General features: G+C 41.0%; 2 protein-coding genes across 5 annotated transcripts in view; one reads left to right on the forward strand and one right to left on the reverse strand.

Moving 5' to 3' along the window:
* sh3bp1 (SH3-domain binding protein 1) lies at positions 1-13,682 on the forward strand. The gene is made up of 18 exons (XM_063481593.1): positions 1-301; positions 4,769-4,811; positions 5,113-5,217; positions 5,302-5,378; positions 5,851-5,962; positions 6,444-6,520; positions 6,618-6,705; positions 6,792-6,860; positions 6,961-7,051; positions 7,144-7,280; positions 8,030-8,141; positions 8,450-8,531; positions 8,608-8,688; positions 10,205-10,318; positions 10,427-10,524; positions 11,073-11,229; positions 11,364-11,734; positions 13,066-13,682. The coding sequence occupies exons 1-18, from the start codon at positions 252-254 to the stop codon at positions 13,350-13,352; spliced, it is 2,151 nt and encodes a 716-aa protein (XP_063337663.1). The 5' UTR covers positions 1-251; the 3' UTR covers positions 13,353-13,682.
* A 151-nt stretch (positions 13,683-13,833) lies between these two features.
* Positions 13,834-20,822, reverse strand: part of cdc42ep1a (CDC42 effector protein (Rho GTPase binding) 1a) — a 28,745-nt gene continuing 21,756 nt past the window's right edge. For all 4 annotated transcript variants that reach the window (XM_063481596.1, XM_063481597.1, XM_063481594.1 and 1 more), the window contains 2 exons: positions 18,015-19,008; positions 13,834-15,591 (listed from right to left, as the gene is read on the reverse strand). In XM_063481596.1, coding sequence (XP_063337666.1) covers positions 14,873-15,591; positions 18,015-18,486 — 1,191 coding nt within the window. In that variant the 5' untranslated portion in view covers positions 18,487-19,008 and the 3' untranslated portion in view covers positions 13,834-14,872. The remainder of the gene's footprint in view (positions 15,592-18,014; positions 19,009-20,822) is intronic.

The raw sequence follows: 20,822 nt of genomic DNA on the forward strand, positions 1-20,822 counted from the left end.
TTGAGAGCGTGCTCCTGAAACGAGAACGAAAACTGAAGGCCAAAACACGCATGCATAAACACACAAAAAAACAGACAAAGCAGAGGCAGAGCCACCGGTCTGTGCTTTCTCTTCCTGATGCAGTAACGCAGCCTGGAACCTGTGTGGACTTTTCCTCCACTTTTTTTCTTTTTTAATTAACAGGATACCTTGTTGAGTCGATCAAGAGTGGGTAGGTCAGGTAGAAAGGCTGGTTGGACTCTGCTGCCAGCATGCTCCGGCAGTCTCTGAGCATCCTGAAGCAGTTGGGCACTGCGACAAGGTAAGCCTGAACTTGTATTCTGAATGTTGCATTTAAACGACATTATGATCGCATTTAAAGTAAATTTAAGGCCTTCTGTGGCCCCAAACACTGCGTCGTGTAAGACAGATGTCCCTTGAGTTACATATGGCCGCATTAGATAAAGAAATCAGTAACCACAGCCGTGACCATAGTGTAATGAATATACATCAGTTTGAACAGTAGTATTCGGTGGCTGTCTGTAGGGAAATATCACTGAGACTTCTCTGCTCTATTTTTGTCATTTAAGCTCATCCTATACTACCAGTCACCTTAATGCCACTCCTGCTATCAGACTACATGAAAATTATCCACCGCTGCGTTACTAATATGATGGATCGCTTTACTTTGAGACTTTAAAGACTTTATTTTCTTTAACTCTAAGAGGGAGGGGAATTCTCAGTGCAGTTTTCGTATCAGTTTGATAATCTGATTTGGTTTTTTGTATGTTCTCACTTTCATTGTGATGGAAGTGTGTAAAGTAGCTGGTTCCTCTTTAAAGTGACTCATACTGTTTGGATTTTGAGGGAAACCTCGGACTCAGAGCGGCTGAGCACTTCTGAACAGAGAAACTGACTCAAGGTTGTGGTAAATGTTAGAAACTCACTGTAGAAAGATGGTGGCTCTTTGCCAGGAGGTTGCTTTTAAATTGCTACACTGATATTTCAGCAGTGCAAACATTAAGTAGAAAATAAAAGCCTTTGTCACAACAGTTCTCCGGGCTTTTTGAAGGCTCTTCAGCTGATTCACATACTGTTCGCTAAAGCCTTGTTAGAAATTCAGTGGAAGGGTGTCTGGCAAGTAGCTTATTGAAGGGAAACGGGGAGAAAAGGCTGAGGTATGCCTAATTACACAAGAAGTGGACTGAAAATTGTTGGGTCTGATGGAGTGTTAAATCCAAATTTGAAATTCAGGTCAGGAGAGTTTATCTGTAACACACGGTGAAGGCTCTGTCATGGTTTGGGTTTGCATTTCAGCGAGTGGTGTTGGAGAGCTTGTCAAAATTGATAGAACACATAGATTTACTGGACTTTAGCCATGTTGCACGGTGAAAGTGTTTGATTGACTTCATTTGTCTTTGAGACCCAAACGCGCTGTCAGAGCAGTATCAGAACACAGTGGAATAGTAGTGGACTGGGCTCTATAGATCCCTGACCTCATCACTGAAGCAGTCTGGGAACATCTGGACAGAGAACAGAACAAAAGACCAAAATCCAAAGAACAGCTTTGAATATCTTCCAAGAAGCCCAGAGAACTATTCCCGAAGACTACACAAAACCTGCATACTAGAGTTCAAACTGCCCTGAAGAATAAATATGTCATATGAAAAATAGACTTGGTAGTTATTCAAAACTCTGTTTTTGCCTTATATACTGTATTTCCATGCAGGTTTGCACATGTTTCAGTAAACACCCATTTCCTGTTTTCCTTGCAAAAAAATGAAGTAATGTGGGATGGCTTAAGACTTTTGCACAACACCTTAAAGTCGAAAGTAGGTGTCAGATTGTGTTAGGCATTCCTGTTGTTGACTACCACTGAGTCACTGGCATTAGCAAAGAAGTGGGTGACTAAATCATGCACCTATGCGCTATTTGGTTTTCTTGGTACAAGCTTGCATGCAGCAGGGCTAGAGGAGTGCGGTTTCAGGCCGTGCTCCCTTTACCTTTGACGCATTCTGGTTTAATAATAAACTCGGCAGCGTGCATCTGCAGCAGGGCAACGTGGGCTCCAACTAGCACGAACAGCACTTTTCACTTTGTACTGGAGCGTTGAGCTCTGATGAAATAAACACACATATAAATAGACATATTGCACACTGATCTAAACACATACACCTCTAAGGTCTCACATACAACTCCTAATAAAGTATATGTGCTCTAAAACACGCACCTACTGAGGATTTCTTCTCCTTGTGTTTCGAAAGGCCAGATGTTAGATTCACGAGAGGAATTAAAACTATACCTTAGAAGTACTGAAGCATAACTGAACTCTTTGTGAACTGGGCTTGGTTTCCTTTCAGCTTAACACAAACATAATGGCTGCAGTGACTTTTATCGGCTCTCTGTAGATCGCTTTGCCTCCTCTTGTGACAGCAGAGAAACTTGTGGTGTTGCAGTCCTCCCCACCTGGTGCTAAATAAACCACAGCACTACCCTACACGCCCATGCTTAGGCTGTTGTCATGGTGTCGCATGTTATTCAGGCCTAAAATGTCCTTTATCTTTTACCACCCCCACATTTAGATATATTTATGTCCCCCATGCAGAAGAGGCGCAAACTGCGAGGCCGCTGCACTGAAACAGCAGGAAAGTCAGTTACCCGGTACAGAAATAACTTTATCACGTGATATACTCAAATACACCAAAAAATTGCGATGACTCTTAAATGAATTCTTTGTGAAAGTTTCATTTGATTTGTTACTAAAAGCAAGTCTAGTCAACTGGGGCTGTACTTTGTGTTTGTGACTAATCAGCAAATATTAATTAGCACAGCAACATGCTAAACTGAGATAGTCAACATGGTAAACATCACTTACCTGCTAAATGACTGTATGTAAAAGATTGATGCCAGTGCAGAAGTGCCTTAAAGTGGCATTCTTTCTGATGGTCAGCAGGGTGTGATGCATCGTCCAAGTCTAGTCTTATAGACATATATATGAGAAAGATTCATGAATATATTCATGAGATTTTGGTTATGTTAGGTTATATTGGTGTTTCACGTGTATTACTTGATGTTTGGGTCTCTATTTATAACTGGACAACTTTTGGATAGTCCCACTATCTAGTCTCACAAATGAGTAATAATGGCTGAAACTGTATTTTACCCGATTAATGAACTGGAAAACTAGATTTAACATCCCATGATTCAACAGTTTGTAGAAGTAGTAATGTGAAGTACTCATTTTCTGTATGACTTTATCAGTTTCTCGTATCGTTACGGAATTATTTTGGCCCACTCTTCTCTCACATGTCGTGCATTTCATTCAAGTTGATGTCTGGACTTTGACGTGGTCACTACAACACCTTGATTCTTTTCCAGTCATTCTCTTGTAGGTTTGCTGCAGTGTTTAGGATCATTGTTCTGTTGCATGTCCTTTCTGAGCTAAGCTTTAGCTAACGGACAGATTGCCTCACGTTTGACTCTAGAGTACTTTGGTGCACAGAGGAGTTCATGGTTGACTCAGTGATTGCACGGTTCACAGATCCTGTGGCTGCAAAACAAGTCCAAATCCTCACCCCTCCACCACCGTGCTTAATACATGAGACATTTGTGTCGATACTCTGGGTATAGCTCTGGGTTTGATTCTCTGGGGTTTTTCGTCAAACATGGAGCTGTGACATTGCTCCAGAAGATTTGTACTTTTTTCAGGCACGGCCACCGTGCTGAGCTGAAATGTTCTTTTTGTAGAGCCTTTCTGCTAAAAACCCTTCCAAACAAGTCACACTTGTTCAATCTTTTTATAGCTGTACTGCCATGAAGATGAAAAGATTACACAGTCTGTGTAATCTGTAGATACTAATTTAAATGTAGCTCTTGCGGTTTTTAACAGTTTCTCTGCTACTTATCCTCTGAATGAATTCCTATGGAAGCAGTAATGGTGTATTTCAATTTTTACCAGCCTTAAAGTCCAGGTCTGGTTTATGTCTAGTTTAAAATAATAATATATATGTAAAAAAAAAGATAGCAATGACTGAAATAGTGAACTTTAAACTTCAAAACCAGTGTGTGATGTCATGTTGGCTATGTTCATTTTGAGCACGTTAGCATGCTAATGCTAGCATTTTTCAAGTTTCAGTTTTAAGCACGGGTTACAGGTTGGTTTCAAACATTGAGACTGATACGATTTTTAAGTCAAAATGTACATTTCAAGCCCCTTTATTTTTTTTGACATTTATTTCTTTTTAGCTACAGCTAACAGAATTTTTTCACATTTTGATTAGCCGAGTAACAATTTTTAGACCACAGAATATAAAAACAGCAGCACAATATCACAGTCCAAGGTTGCATGTTTGAATTCAGTTGATTTAAATAAATTTAGAAAACCCTGAATATCAACAGACACGTGTTATCCTTAGCTTAATTATATGTATTAAATCAGCGGTCCCCAACCTTTTTTTGCGCCACGGACAGGTTTATGTCCGACAATATTTTCACGGACTGCCCTTTAAGGTGTCGCGGATAAATAACACCAGTACCAGTACCAAAAAAAATAACACACGGGAAAAGACCCAAGGAAACATGATTAAAAAATAGCAATAAAAACCGATAAAACCCCTGAAAACCATAAATTTCCCACCCCGAGCCTCAACTCTCGCAGCCTGGTACCAAACGACTCATGGACGGGTACTGGTCCGTGGCCCGGGGGATGGGGACCGCTGCATTAAATATCATGCTAAAACAATACATTAAACAGCAGATCTTTTCTAAATTAATATCAATTTTTTTGCAGGTCACAAGATGCTACCGACCTTCTACATGAAGACCTGGTTATGGTGAGAAAAATAATCTGCTTTACCCTTACAGATTTTTTTATTCTTATACTATTATGAATAACGTATTATTCAAGATACAGTGTGGTTTACAGCCATAGCTGTATATTGTCAATGGTTACCACAGCGATGCTCTACTAGCGCTACTGGAGGACACATTCACCTACCACCCACGTTCTATTTCATGTAAATTTATGCAACTATAGCATTTTTCGTTTGCACACATCATTTATAGCAGTAAAATAATAAATTAAATACCATCATTAGACGCTCTAAGGTTCACCGTATGTGTGTTTGACCAAAGGTGGAGCAGAGGATTGAACCAGCCAGGAAGGCAGCTCAGGTCCTCCATAAAAAGCTGCAGGGCTGCATGCAGAGTCAACCGGGGCTGGAGGCCGAAAAACGAATGGTAGCAGTGTTAATACATCTGCGTGGTTTATGGAAATGCTCTGTTAGTTACTGAAAAATGTCACATGTCCTCCTCTCTCTACAGAAAAAGCTTCCTCTGATGCTTCTGTCTGTCAGCATGGCAGAAAGTCTGAAAGACTTCGATGCAGAGTCCTCAATCAGGTGACAGGTTTGATCCTCTGCAGTTACCCATCCACCCCTCCATTGATCCATCTGTGTTCTGTACTTGAACTCCAATGCTCTTACTGACACTAGAGTCATGCAAAAACCTCATGACTGTAGTGTGGAGGTTTTCGAGTTTTCAGTTCTGGGTGAAAAAAGAAAGAGGATGCTGTCTACGACTTGTGACCAGAGCTCTGTGCATCTGCTTTATTTAGAGTTTAGCGCTGTAATAGGCTAGCCTGATGGGTTGAATCCATGCCATTTGCTTTGTATATTGATTTATCTAGTTTAAATCTGAAGGAACATGCTTTATCTGATTATTTGCACTTTTAAATTAAATTTATGGCATGTCTTCTGATATATTTCCAAAACAGTATATCAGATTTGAGGTGGATATTTATCATGATTTGGTCGTGTGTGTGTGTGTGTGTGTGTGTGTGTGTGTGTGTGTGTGTGTGTGTGTGTGTGACAGGAGGGTGCTGGAAATGTGCTGTTTCATGGAGAAGATGCTGGCCAACATGCTGGCAGACTTTGAGATGAAATTGGAGAAGGAGGTCCTGGAGCCACTCAACAAGCTTAGTGAGGTGACAACAGCTTAATGTTCATGTTGCTGAACAGAATAAGTGATGAGCAAAACCAAGAATATGTTCTGATATAATTTAGGCTAAAAGTGCTTTTTAACTTTTTAACCCGTGAAGCTCTTTCATGAACGGAGGGGTTTCTCTCATAGTTTAGGCTTTCCTGTTGAACAAAATGACCCAGTTTGCATCAAACATTAACTGGAACCCCCCCAACTGTTCAAATGGTCATCAAACCACAACTTTATTGATGTACACTGAGGTGTCAAAACTTGTCATTATAGGTACAGAGGAGGTTGTTAAATGCTAGATGAGTTAACTACTTGTGCTTTTGTAGCCACTTGAATGTCATTGTTAAGTCTTTGCTATATTCTGCCCATCCCCTGTATGTGATTATTTAGAAATATAGACTACACTCATGCACAATCACCTGGATGTAGCTAAATGATCACATAAAATCTTTTTTTCCCTTTTTGTGTCCATTTAGGATGATTTACCTGAAATTCTAAGGAACAAAAAGCAGTTTGCAAAGCTCACAACAGATTGGAACAATGCAAGAATGAGGTGAGGTTTTTAAATATCCTGCACTTTAACCACACATCCCACCCCACAATTTTTCACATTTTTTTATGTGTCGGCGTGTGTGTGCATGTGTGGTCAGGAGTCAGGCTAGCACTGGACCTCAGGCAAAGCAGGATGGGCTTAGGGAAGAAATGGAAGAAGCTTGGAGGAAGCTGGAGAGCATCAAGGTACAAGTGTTTAAGTGTCTGTCTTCCGCCTGTCTGGAATCAATGGCGTAGTCTTGATCTCTGACCTTTTGCTGTTGTCTCCGTAGGACCAGTACTCTGCAGACCTGTATCACTTTGCAACTAAGGAGGATGACTATGCAAATTACTTTATTCGTGTGAGTCACCGTTACGGTAATGATGTGACCTATTTTCAAACTTTGACTTTTGTTTCTTTTTATATCCACCGCCTCTGCTTCTCTCTTGGTCAAAAAATAGCTTCTCGAGCTGCAGGCAGAATACCACAAGAATTCTCATATGTTCCTGGATAGAAACATCAGCGAACTCAAAGAGGATCACAGTCAAAAAGGTAACCCGAGTTTTCTCTGGTCCGTGCATTTCATCCGCTGCACTGATGTAATATTGCCATACGTGTCCTCATGCCTGCTGTGTGTTTTGCAGAGCCATCACAAAGCCTCTCCAACCAGAAGGTCTACGGGGAGCCTCTGCTCTCACATTTGTCTCAAAGCAACAGAGAAATCGCGGCGCCCATCCAGGAGTGTATTCACATGCTGCTGAGAACAGGCATGAGAGAGGAGGTACCACACAGTGTTCGCAGTCATAACACGCAGACCCAGAAATATGCAAATTAAAAGTGCTTTCATTGCCCACTTAAATTGCTATGCACCGTCCAAGCCTGAGTGCACATCATATTGGTCTCTGAGGTTATTACTGTTATGTAACTCTCAGGATTTATGCTGCTCTAAGCACTAATTTAGACACTTTGTATACTCTTGGATCACTGTAATGCATCACATGGTCTTCTCAGGCTCACGGCTCAGCTATCGGCTGAATTGAGGAGCTGCACAAAGGCCCAGTGTTGTATGAATAGTGATTCTTTTGAACCAAAGTTAGTGTAGCATCACAGGAACAAAGAAAAGAGCTCCAAATTAACATCACAGGTCCTATTTAAATCAAAGTGTACGGGGCCAGCAGCTCTGCAAAACTGGAGTCAGATTTACTCACTAAAATTAAAAAGAAGTTTAGAGCATTGGTGTGTTAATATTTGTTCATTTGCAGTAACTACAAAGTACAGTTAAGATTGATGGGAAAGTAATCAGTTTTGCATGTTAAGCACAAACTGTATGGACAAACTGAAAGGGCGGAAAAAAATCAGTGTCTAAACGTATATAATCAGTAAAGAGGGTGTTAACACTTTCTTTCTAAGCAGTGGGGGCTTTCCCTGGTTATGTTGATTTGAACTGACTGACTGCTGGCTGGTTGCGACTTCTACCGCTCGAACGCTCTTTTTTTCTCCTGTTTTTGATGAACCGTCGTCTTTCCTCAGGGTCTGTTTCGCTTGGCCGCCGCAGCCTCGGTGATGAAGAGGCTGAAGACATGTCTAGATCAAGGGACGGTGGACCACAGCGAGTTCAGCATGGACCCTCACGCCGTGGCAGGTGAGGCTGTGCCCACTTCCATTTCCCGTCATGAGGGCTCTTCCTCATCTGGCCAGCCAATGTGACTTTCACAGCTCATTTTAACAACCTAGTTCCTCTTCTGTTTGCTCCAAGCACAGCTTCCTGTGAACATCAAAAACACCATTTCAGTGCGCTAGAATTATTTATAGCAGTGCAATATAAAAGCATTTATTAATGGATTATATTGAGAAAACAGCAAGAAGGTTAAATTCAAAATGCAATATTTTGGGTTAATGAATATATGTTTTTTATCTAACGGTGGGATTTACTTCTGAATGTGTTGACAGGAGCTTTGAAGTGTTACCTCCGAGAACTTCCCGAACCTCTAATGACGTTTGACCTCTACAATGACTGGTTTAAAGCAGCAGGGTCTGTACAAAATCGATTTCTACATTTCTCATTTTTACTGTGGTGTGTTCCTTAACTCTGACCTCTGACCCCATAGGGAGAAAGAGCTGTCAGAGAAGCTGGAGCAATTCAAGATACTTCTAAAGAAACTGCCACCTGAAAACTACAACAACCTCAGGTGTGTAGTCTTTGAATAGCTTTTTTCTTTTTTTGCACTCACATGATCAAATGTTCTGACGAAGAAGTTGTTGTTTTTTAAATTTACCTAACTGAAATATTTCAGCAGTATTTTTGGCTCATGAGTCATGATGGCTCTTTGTTTTGTATGTGTATGTCTATATATAGTATGTGTGGTTAAGACAATATAAAAAAGATGTATTGGGTTCAGTTTTGGCCCTTGTGTTTCTGCTCAGATGTCTAGTTAGTTTTTAATGTGTCTTGAATTAGCTTCTGTTAGTACCAGGTTATGTTGGTCCTGTGTATGGTGGACCTGAGAGGTCAAATGCACTGCAACTTAAGAAAACACCAGCAAATAGAAAAAACGCTGCAAAAACACACAAAAACACAAGACACACCCAATAAACAACAAAGAAAAACACAATAGAAGTGAAAAAAACCCCCTGATGTTTTGTGGGAGGAAAACATAATGTGTAATGTGTGTTTTAATCACATGATTCATGTAACTGTGGACACATGCCTGCTGTTAGCCCTTTACTGTTAGCGTCTCACTTCTGCAGCTGTGCTGTCACGTTATTTTGGAGCTTTTGCTGCCATTTTTCCTCTTTCCTTTGTGTTTTATTTTACTTCCTTTGTGTTTTATTTAACTTCCTTTGTGCTTTATTTAACTTCCTTTGTGTTTTGCATGATTTTGCAGAATTTCTCTATTTGCTGCTGTTTTCTTGTTTTTGACCTTTAAGGACCACCATACCTCATCAACTAAGTCAGCGAACTATGCATCAACATGTTATCATTATGTGTGGCTTAATAGTGCTGTGCAATACTGCAAATGTAGGTATTAATCTGATACTGAGTCAATACAGGGCCAGTATTGCTAATACCTATACAAATGGTGATACTTTTAACCTTAAGGCATTTTATGTTTAGGGAGAGCAGTGTGTCATGACTTATGGGATGACTCATCATCACATTGCAAATTCTGAACACATTTTTGTGATCATGAAATCACTGTGTGTACTTTTTAGACCTGGAATATAAACGTACCTGTCTCTCGGTTACTTTGAGTCAGCTTCTATTATTTCAGTGTGCTGTAGGCTATAAATAAAACAAATGTTCAGACATTTTTCATTGTGCATGTTGGAGGTATAAAAGTAATACCATTGAGTGGGCTATGCAGTGAACTTAAAGCAAAGAAACAAAGTTTTGATCTGATACCGCTCAGATATATCTGCCCACCTCTATGGCTTAACATTTGGCTCATACCACCATTATTTCAAAGCACAGCCTCAGTGTTGCTAACATGGCAAAAGAAATCAACAAGTTCAAATCCTAAAAATACACATTGCAACTTCTCTTTTTCACCTTACATCATTGACAGATCTAGTGGAAGCTGTCATTCTATGCAACATTGCTCTTTTTTTTTTTTTTTTTGCATGTCTTATATTTATTTAAATTTTCATATATCTTGTGTTAATATGCCTATAAGTCTTCTTCTTTTTTTTTTTTTTGCTTATCAGGTACCTGATCCAGTTCCTGTCTCTGTTGTCTGCGCAGCAGGCTGTAAACAAAATGACACCAAGTAACATCGCCATCGTCCTGGGACCAAACCTACTCTGGCCGCGAGCTGAGGGGTACGTGTGTTTAATCATATTCCAAGTTCTTCCTGCTCTTACACTGTTAACAATATTTGTGCTTTATGTGAGTCCTTCTCTGCACTCTCAATCATTTTGCCTCTTTAGGGAAGCTGCTCTCTTTGACATGGCTTCAGCTTCTTCAGTCCAGGTGGTGACAGTCATTGAGCCTCTTATTCAGTACAGCTCTGATCTCTTCCCCGAAGGTAAATGCACTCTTAATGTAAACTGAAAGTTGTTCTTTGAAGAACTGGGCCCTTAGACATGTATGTGACTTACTTATCTGGTAAGAAAGCCAGATCGCGAACAATACAGATCTTCACAGAATCACTTTTACACAATATCAGTTGCTCTGACTGAGTCTGCTGCTAACCACTGTTCGTGTGTGGGTGGTTTTAATGTAACATTTTTTTTTCTTTTCGTATTTGCAATAACCGCAATTATTTTTATTGTTCTTTCTTCTGCTGCGATATCTTGCTAAAAACACGAGTTGCAGTTAATATGAATGTTGCTTTGTTCTGTCAAGAATACGGGAGAAAAACATGGAAATTAATAAAGCCTGTGTTATTTTTCACCTCTCTGCAACACCCGCTCAGAAACTTAGTACACCCTTAGATGCACCCTTGCACAGGAAACTGTGCACGTGGCAAGTGGAGCAGGTCAAAGATGAATGTAGATGATGTGAACGGGGATGAACGTTTACATCAGCTTAGTGCAATGAGTAAGACTCTTTTTATTTATTTGTTTTGATCAGCTCTCTCATTCGAGATCCCAGAACTTCCCGAGGTCCTGGATGGGTCTCTGCCCTCTCCCGTTGTCCCAGAAAAGGGGAAACTGAGCAGAACTGTTTCCTCCTCTTCCTCCACAGCCTCCTCGTCTGCATATCACTTCCCTCTTTCCAAGACAAACAGGTACTGCGTAATAAGTGCAGTAATCATAATGTGGCTGATATTTATATTTTAAGATATGTTATGATATGATGTTAAATATTCAGTGGCTACAAATGCTAAAAAGTGAAAACTCTTTAAAATACTTGAACCTGCAGCACAGCCTCTCAGGACAGTGGCGTCTCCTTCCTGGTGAAATCTGGCTCTGTGAGCGGCCGCAGTGGCACCTCCACGTGGGGCAGCCCTGAAGCGGAGACGGCAGCACCCGCTCAACCAAACAGGACGCCCAGCAGCTCATCCTTGACCGATCCCGGCCCGTCTCCGGCCTCTGACTCTACAGCCGTGTCCAGCTCAACAGCAAACCAGAACCCGACTCCGCTTCCCAGAGCAGCGGGATCTGCGACAAACTCAGGCCAGGCCCGGAGTCCCACCCAGAGGCAGATCTCAGAACAGAACCAGCTCGAGCCAATTTTGGAAGCACCACCAGATTCTCCCAGGGCATTAGTGAAGATCGCGTCACCGTTTAAACGTAAGTCAAAAGTTCAGTCAAACAGGTCGAGCTGGGACTGCCTCTCCAGAAGCACTTTCAGCACTTTAGTTTTTTAGACGTACACACGAGACATTATATTACTCTAATATAAGCTGACGCAGGCGAAGCTGGAATATCCTATTACGCATTATCTTTCAAATTTTAAAGATCATGGTCTCAGTACATAAAGATGAGATCATCAGGGTAATTTTTACTATATTATAAATATCCCTCCCAAAGGAGCTATTTTTGCACTGAGGGTATCTCTATCAGCACTTACTGTTTCTTTTCCATTGTGCAAAGCTCAGTACAGACTCGTTAGTCAAAATAGTGACTTGGTAATTCAACCTTATGAGGAAAAATACATCTACCGCTCTTATTTTAACAATCAGGATGTACACAGGAAACAGGAAGTCTCACACCGCTGACCAGAGTATCAATCTTTAGGTTCATGCGTCATCTCTTACACTTTTGTAACTGCCTCGCTGGCTGAAAGATGTTGCCTTATAAGTATCATGCTGTTCATCTATCTACCCAAAAAAATTTCCTTAAATGCAGTGCATTTGTATAATAGCTTATACTTTTAACAATCTAAAGCAACTGGGTAGTCATATACTTCCACCAGATGTCGAAATTTGATACTAGAATTTAAATGAAACTCTGTCAATGAAGTAAACTAAACACATAAATCAAATATAGTTGAATGGGAAATTACATATCTGTACATATCGGCTAAACATAGACTGTACGAGCACTGAAACCGTAGCTAAACTTGACACATGTATATAGTGATAGGTTTATAGTCTATGTAACATGAAGAGTGTGTTAACCTCTAGAGCAGATTGTAACAGACATGTGATTTATTTGGTGTTAACTGCTGTATTAGGAAAAACAGATTGCATATAATTGCCATTTTAATGCCATTCAGTTGCAGACTGATATAAGACTGGCAGCAGACTGACTCAACATGTCAACATTTGGGGCAGGTTTTAGTGACAGTGTTGCTCAAAAATCTCATTTTACAGCAAAAAAAAAACTGAAGTGAGATAACTTTATCTTATTGGATAACACAGATAATGACATCTTTTAAATGTGAGGACATAATTTGCAAAAGAGGCGATAAATTGCAATATGTGTTATTGCAAAATATTACGAGTGAATTATTGTTATATCACATCGTGTCTGGTGATTCAGCTCAGGCATTAAAAATGCGGCTAAATCTGTCTTTTATTTACAGTGTATACCACAGATATAATTCAGTTGTTTAAGGTTTGTGATTTTCGCTCGTGCGCTCAGTGCTGTCATTTTTCCCCCCGCTATCTTTCTTACAGCGAGGAGAACTTTCCCCCTGAGCAAGTCTAACCAGCCAAACGAGCAGGTCACGGTTCAGTTCTCCAAACCAAAACTGCCGCCACCTCTCAAGTCACATGCCCCTCCACCCCCGATCGCACCTGCGACGGTTCCAGACACTAGGCCCCATCCGACACCTGCACCCCGAGGACAGCAGGCCAGCATGAAAAAGCCTCCTCCGAAAAAGCCTGGACTCAAAGCTCCAAACTGCCCTCCACCTCTTCCCCCACCATCACAGGCAAAAGAGGTTCCTTCTATGGCACAGTGAGAAACAAATGTCCCTCAAACATCCAAACGTCTGTTATTGAGTCGAGCAGAACAGCCGCTGAAACACTTTTATATTTTGTCATTAAAAAAAAAGACAAAGAGTGCTGGGTACGCTTAGATTGTTCAGTAAGTTGATTTTAAGTGTTGCAGATTTTTTTTATTTATTCTGATGTTTCCCATGGTTGTACGGTCAGAGAAAAAAAATAGACCTATGATAAATGAATTCACAGCAAAAATATTTTCCTGTTTTAGGCTGGAATTGTCCATAAATGTACAAAACAATTGTATTTGTGTAAGCTATTTTAGTGTGGGAAAACTTTTTTTTTCTCTGGTTTTGGCATTTCACTTATTAAACGATACCCCACCCATAAACCGATAGTGGTTGTGCTCACTTTGAACAGTCCTCGAAAATTCAAACTTTTTACAGCAGTTTTTTGGGTTTATAGAGTGTGTCTGGAATATTCCTTTAAACCAACTTGAAATGAATGCACAACTCATTAAAAACACCTTTATTGTCATTTTATATTTTTGTAGTATAATCGCTGGTACTGGCTGCAGCATATGGATGTGAATTGCACTATGTACTTACTGCAGGTGCTCATACTGTATGTACATATTCATAGGAGGTCATCAGATATCTTCATGTGCAGCTGTATAAAGTATCATATGCATGATGTTTCCTCTATTAAAAAAAAAAGCAATACACGGGTCGGACTTCATAATCATAAAAAAGGTGCACAGATTATCTATATAGAAGGTTTGCAGCATACAATGCACAATATATAATTCAGGCTTTAGTTGCATCTAGCAAATACCAGTATTACGTGTAGTATTACATTGGTCCGCGTAGTGTTATAAATGAGATCTCTGATTATCTGATGAGACTTTATACTGTAAGTTCTGGGATTTCCCCTTTTCTTGTTAAGTACTGTTCTTCCCTTTTTTCTCCCCTGCTAGTATATTCCTGAGTAAAAAGAGATTGTAGTGATAGCAAAAGTTTGTGTTAAGACCAAATATATTTTTCCAACCCCCCCGACTTCCTTTCTGTGTTCTCATTAGTAATCTGGTCTTGCACCGGAAGCCTTTTCCCCTCGTATATGAGGAAGTGTAAAAAAGGATAAAGTGAACGTCAGGCGTTGCAACTTCCGCGTTGAGTAACGCTGGGCTTTCCTTTGATTGTAACTACATTCGCTAGTACATCCGCACTTTCCATACCCTCCATTGCTTCAGTTATTTTCCTGTGCAGAGCAGGAAACGTGCAGCAGCCAAGTCTTTCACTCCTTTTAGGTACATTCAGCAGCAGGTTTGAATCAAAATTTTATATCCTTGGAGCACGATTGCATAGAAGGAATTCTGTATTAAGGGCGAAGGGTGTTAAGTTTCCATGCTCGTTCTGTCAGCAGAACCAGCCTTTTTTCAACCACATGATGATTTTACGTGATTGATTTGATTGGACTTTCAGAGGAATTACACATCACATTTTTTTAAACAATTTTTTCCAACACGTTTGATTTTCTGAGCTCAGACTTTAATTTCGTCCTCGTCATCCATATAACTGTAGGATATTTTCTTCCTCGGCTGGCTCATGAACTCTGAATCTCCGGTCTCAGCCCTGCTCTGTCCCTTTAAGAGGCCGGCACCATAGTGACGAGCAAGCACGTCTGTAGCACTCTGAAATCGTTTGCTCTCCATCCTTACTCCCATCATTCCCCGCTCAGAAGACCCCATCACTACATCAGGAACTTTAACAGAAAGCCCGACTCCATTCGACTCCATTGCGCTCCCCTCCTCTTCCCACTGGGCCCCATGTGGGATCTTTCCACCCCCACAGTCTTCCTTCAGCAATGAATCCACGTATGAGATTGTGGCCAAGGAGTCCATTTCTGAACCTTCAGCGGTCAGCCCGCATGCTGACCCTATCTCCTCTCCCTCCCAGGTGTGGCTGCGCTCCTCCGGGTGGCCATCGATGAGGCTAAATACCTCGCTCATGAGGGAGGGGCCGAGGTCAAAGGTGAAGGTATCCAGGGAGGTGAGGGAAGGAAGGGAGTCGGAGAAGGCAGTGGTGCGACAGGGGTCGGAAGTTTCAACAGAGGCGGAGCAGGTGGACAGGATGATGTCAGAGGGGTCGGTCAGAGAGCCGCGGTGAATGTTGGTGGAGCAGGAGGTGGGGATGGAGATGGATGGCTGCTGACGCTCGGAGCGCGAAAGGCGAGGCAAGGTGACGAAACCAGACTCCAGACCTGAGGAGGAGACACATGAAATCCATATATCAGATTATAACTGACTGTATTTTTTCTAAACACTGAATGCTTTATTTCTTATTGAGAGCTTGTTAAAAAAAATCAGCTCAGTCCAAAGATTGCAAAGAAACCTCTAAAGCAGTAACAAGCTAAAAACTTATGGTCTGACCCTAGAAGCCACCACATTCTACCTGAAAATAGTCCAACTAATTAAAACAACCACAGAATACCAAAAAAACAAGCTGAATACAAACAAGTTAACTCTGCATTGAAGAGTTTGCATATGCAGCTCTTTAAAGTAGATTGATGCATTTGCATGACTTTACATTCCATTCCAGCAGGCGGCAGTGTGTATTCATATTGCCTCACGATTAAAACCTGGCAAAAAAACACTTCAGCATCCAAAGTGCTGACTTGTCCCGCTCTGAACAGTGAATCATCGGCCTGATGCTGCCGGATCACAGAATAAGTCACGCACTCACAAAATGCTGCCTGCAGGACCCAAATGGGTAAATTACAGCACTTCTCAGTGCCAGCTGTATCAGGCCAAGAGTCTGGAGGTTTTCATTTCAACCAACGAAAACAGTTACGGATTTTACAGTTTGACACATTTTAACCAAAGAGAGAGAAAGAATTAAACCAGTTTATGGAGGATTTGGTTTCAAGAAAACGTGCAGTCTGTCATAACGCAACATAACTGGAAACTTAAGTAGCTTCAGCTCCGTCTACAAATGTAAGACACTTATTATTTTAAAGGTTTTAGATAAATAAAAATGTTTGCAGACATCAACTCATAACTCAACTCCAGATAAAAACATCACACATACCTATATATACTTATTTAAAACCTGTTTTCTTTCACTTTCACTGGTGATCTGATCACATTTCAGGGATTAAAGAGGTCCGGAACTCAAATACAATCTGATCACTCACTCGTCATTTAAAGGAACAGATATGAAAGAAACTGGATTCATTTCACTTAACTATAAGATGTTGATGTCAATATGAAGCTGCAAACAGGTGATGGTTAGCTTAGCTTAGCAAAAAGACGGTAAACATGGGCAAACTGCCACCTTGACTCTGTTTAAAGTTAGGCTTAAAGCTTCAAATCTTGTTTATTAAGAACAATGAGGCGTCCTTTAAGCTTTTTTCTGGTCTTTATTGTTTCTAACAATATCCAAAAATGTAAACCTGTTTCTTTAAATTTGAAGATCATGAAGTCACTGAATCATTAGACAAATAAGTTAATGATAAAGTGAAAATTTAGAAAGGTTAAAAAAAAAGATTTTCCTGTGGGCTGTTTTTATATTCACCAAACCCTTCACACACACACACACACACACACACACACACACACACACACACACACACACACACACACACACACACACACACACAGGCCAGACTGCATCAGCCATGAGTGTGGTGTTAACAGGGGTCATTCAAACAGCCTTCCAGACAGCTCGCTGCCAGCTCTGTCTGGACCTAGGTGTGTTATCAATGTAAACGCTGCTGATTACGAGCCAAGGTGATTCATAAGGACATCTGGGGCAGTCTGCCTCTAGATCTCTGGGTACATGATGGATTCATTTCACTGCACTTCAACAGATGATCCCCACATTCCTACAGTTCCTAGTTAACGCTGGAACACTGTGCTGGAACTTAACTTATTTGACTTTCGCCCACATGAGACATTGTTTACCAGTGATGTCATTTAATAGAAAGGAAGCCACTTAGGGACAGTTTGGTGATTTGGTTGTTAGAGGAATTCTTGAAGGACTGGGCAAAGGTGAGCCTAAGAGCGTAGGGACTAGGGCCTGAGCCCGAGAAGTCCACGAATTATCCAATTAGTTTCCCACAGTAAACAGGGCTCAACTAGTGTAACATTAGCTTATATAGCAAACCTGATTTGTGGCATTTATGGTCCCATGTTGGGATCCATTTTCATAGCGCTTTAACTACACAGAGAGAGTAATTATGCGAAATCAACCCATGCAGAGGCTACAGAAACAGAAACTTGTGTGCACGACTATAAAGCACCAACAGCGCACTGCTCGTGGTGACAATATCCATAAATTTAGCTTGAATACGACTCTGCTAGCCGGTATACTCCAGGGTACTAATGACCATTTTGTTCAGTGTATTTACAACATTCATTACAAGCAAAGTACCATGGCAGTACCTTGGAGAAAATCAGCATTCATTTAGTGTTTCTGTGCTTCTGATCACCTACTGAATTTTATATCCTCTACTCTACTACTCTACTAAATCCAGAGGGAAAATCCGTCTCTTTACCCGCTAATTTCTAGTTTTCCTTCCTGATGTTTGGTGTAGGCTGCTAAGGGCTAATAAGAGTGATAAAAGTGAATCAAATTATGCCATGCATAATCATTTGATCCATAAAAACCATATCTCCCACTCACCATAAGAGCTTTTCTTCTCCTCAGGCGTGTTTTGAGAACTGGGGAAGAGCACCTTGGTGGTGGGGCTTCCATTAGGCATATCCACATCCAGCCTGGGCAGGGAGATGGCATTTTTGATGATGGGAGAAATGGCAGGGGGCGGTGGAGAGAAATCCTTGGATGCCTCTCTGGGTCGATTATCAGAGCCCCTCCTAATTTGACGGAGGGTCCTGGAGAAGAAAGCTCCGATCTTGTTGTCAGGACTGGAAACAGAATCAGTTTCCCCATTGTTCCCGTTGGCATTCCCGCCATGATTGCTGAGGAAGGATGTGTCCCCAAATACATCGCCACCGCGGCCCACGTGCATGGTGTGGCGGAAGTCTCCCAGAGGAGGGCTAATCATGTCCACCGTTAGGTCTCCTTTATGGCGACGCTTGCTGTGGGAATGTGAGACCAGACCCTTCAGACCTGACAGCTTTTCCTGAAGATTCATGATCAGAAATCAAGAATGGCTCGGATCTTCTTGAGAATCAACTCGAAACAATTTCTGGAATTGCCTTTAATCCCACAGAAAGGTCAAACTTAACAATAAATTTCAACTTGTCTCCTTTTAGAGTTTTACCAAAGTCACTGACAGTTCATCAGTCCAAAGTGTGGACCTGGAAAATAGCTCTCAATGGTTATTCCAAGATCTGAAGCTGTGTCGTTTTTGAGGCTGAAACGTAAAACTCCAGGCCTACAGTGCCAAATAGTTCACTAGAATAACATGTCTGTTTATTATGTACAGGCCAAGTTCTGTCCCAGTCTTTGTAGCTTGTTGACATGCATAGCTGGCTGAATTAAACAGGCACAAATTGAGGAGAACACTATGCAGTTGTGTTCCTGGAGGCAGCCGATCCAGTTGGAGTGTGGTCAGGTGGAATGGCTCGCTTTGGGCTTTGGCTTTGTCAACATCAGCTCAGAAATAGGTCCAAATCCAGCTGCAAACGGTTCTGCGGTCACACCATGGAGCCATCTATTGAAAGTAAAAACAGGGAAAAAACATCTATCTTTAAAATGTAGACAGGGATGTGCTTGTTTTTTAGGTATATTGACAGAAATGGATCACACTTGCAGTTTGTAATGTGTAAGCGGAGATTCAGAGAGAGACCCTGGTGCTTTCTGTTTCTGGATGCTACACGGCGTTGTAAAGTACAGTAACTTCTCTTTCTTTCCGCAGGTTTTTTAAGATTCCGCGTTCCAAGTGTCCGCTGGTCTGGAACCATCTAAATTTAGACCACAGTTACTGCTCTGTGAAGCAAACCAAAGTCTGCTTCTTATCCATGAAATGGGTGTACTTCCAGGGAATTCCTGCTTCCATTTTGTCCTGCTTTGTCTGGAGAGCAGGTTACACAAATTTCATTTTACACTTCCCTGGAAAAACGACTTTCAAAAAAGCTTTCAAAGCAGGAGCAGCAGGCTTCATTCAGCAAGCTCACATTTGTTTATAAACAAGCAAAATATTCTCAGGGAGATAGGAAGAGATAATGAAAATATCCTGATAAGAAAATTACTGTTGCTATCTGGCTCTAACACCAGATTGCTGCTGTATAGAGCTCCCAGCAATTCTAAGTACAGGCGACGTGCTTTGTATAGTAGGAAAAAAAAGTAATATGTTAAAAATGTTAGATATTATACTCTTTTTAAAAAAAAAATACATCTTTCACTATCCTACCTTTTCCCCTTAGCTCTTTAGTTGTACCTTCTCTGAATTTTGGTATTAGTCCAAGTTTAATCATTTATCTCTTTCCTTCTTTTATATTTTTTTCCAGTGGCTCTACGGTGTAGTGGTTAACACATTTGCTTGAGATTCCAGGAGAAGACGCAAATCCCTGGGAAGGTTGCGTCAGGAAGTGACATAAAAGCCAGTTCCAAATCAAATATGCAGATTCATTCATGCTGGCAACCCCTTGTGGCTGAGGGAAAAGAAGCTTATAATTATATTTCTTTTCCATGTTTTCAATGTCTGCTTTGCTTCAACATCAGGAAATTAAGATGACTGTTTGTCAAATTTATCTGAAGGGTTAGGGTTTAAGCTTTTAGCCTTGTGCTGTTGCTTTTAATTTTTATTCAGGTAATATTAATCAGATGTTTTATTTTTCTTTAGAATGTAGCAGGATGGCATTATGTAACCTTTTGTAGGAGAAGCTGAAATATTTTAACATAAATTAGCCTTTTCTCAAGCACCACATTTCTATCTCTATAGCAGCGTGCTGCACCTCTGCTCTACAGGTCCCTGCTTCTGCTACATTATCAACAACAGATGAATGAATTATCTACACTGCAAGAAACTGACTTTCACTTTCAGCCCCTGGTAACTGTGGCCGTAGATGACACGGCATTGAAGACATGATCTGGATGCTGTTGTGTTCCAACTTTTCATGACGCTGGAAAAAGACACTTTTTGACAGTGAAAACTACTGTTAACAACATAAAAGAGAAACGCGTGGATGACGTGTGTCTCTAAAGAAATGTTACGCTCATGGTTTGTAGGCTTTGCAAGTCATAGCACTGCTGCTGTGATGGGCTGATAGAGAGGATCAACTCTAACCTATTCACAAGTTAGAACCTGCGCTCCATGATGCTGTAAAACACATTACGGGGACTCTTAAACTACAAAAAATGCTGCTGATCTCACTAAATGAGACAGTAGCAGACTTTGCGTCCTTCCTAGTACGGAGAATTGAAGATGAGGGTAAAAGAGCAGCAGGCTGCAGATGAAATGCAGCAGGAAAGCAGAAAAACCCCTCATCAAAGCAGAATGTCTTCTTGTAAATATTCTGTAGTGGA

Source organism: Pelmatolapia mariae, linkage group LG8 (genome assembly GCF_036321145.2).
Source record: "Pelmatolapia mariae isolate MD_Pm_ZW linkage group LG8, Pm_UMD_F_2, whole genome shotgun sequence".
Classification (NCBI taxonomy): Eukaryota; Metazoa; Chordata; class Actinopteri; order Cichliformes; family Cichlidae; genus Pelmatolapia; species Pelmatolapia mariae.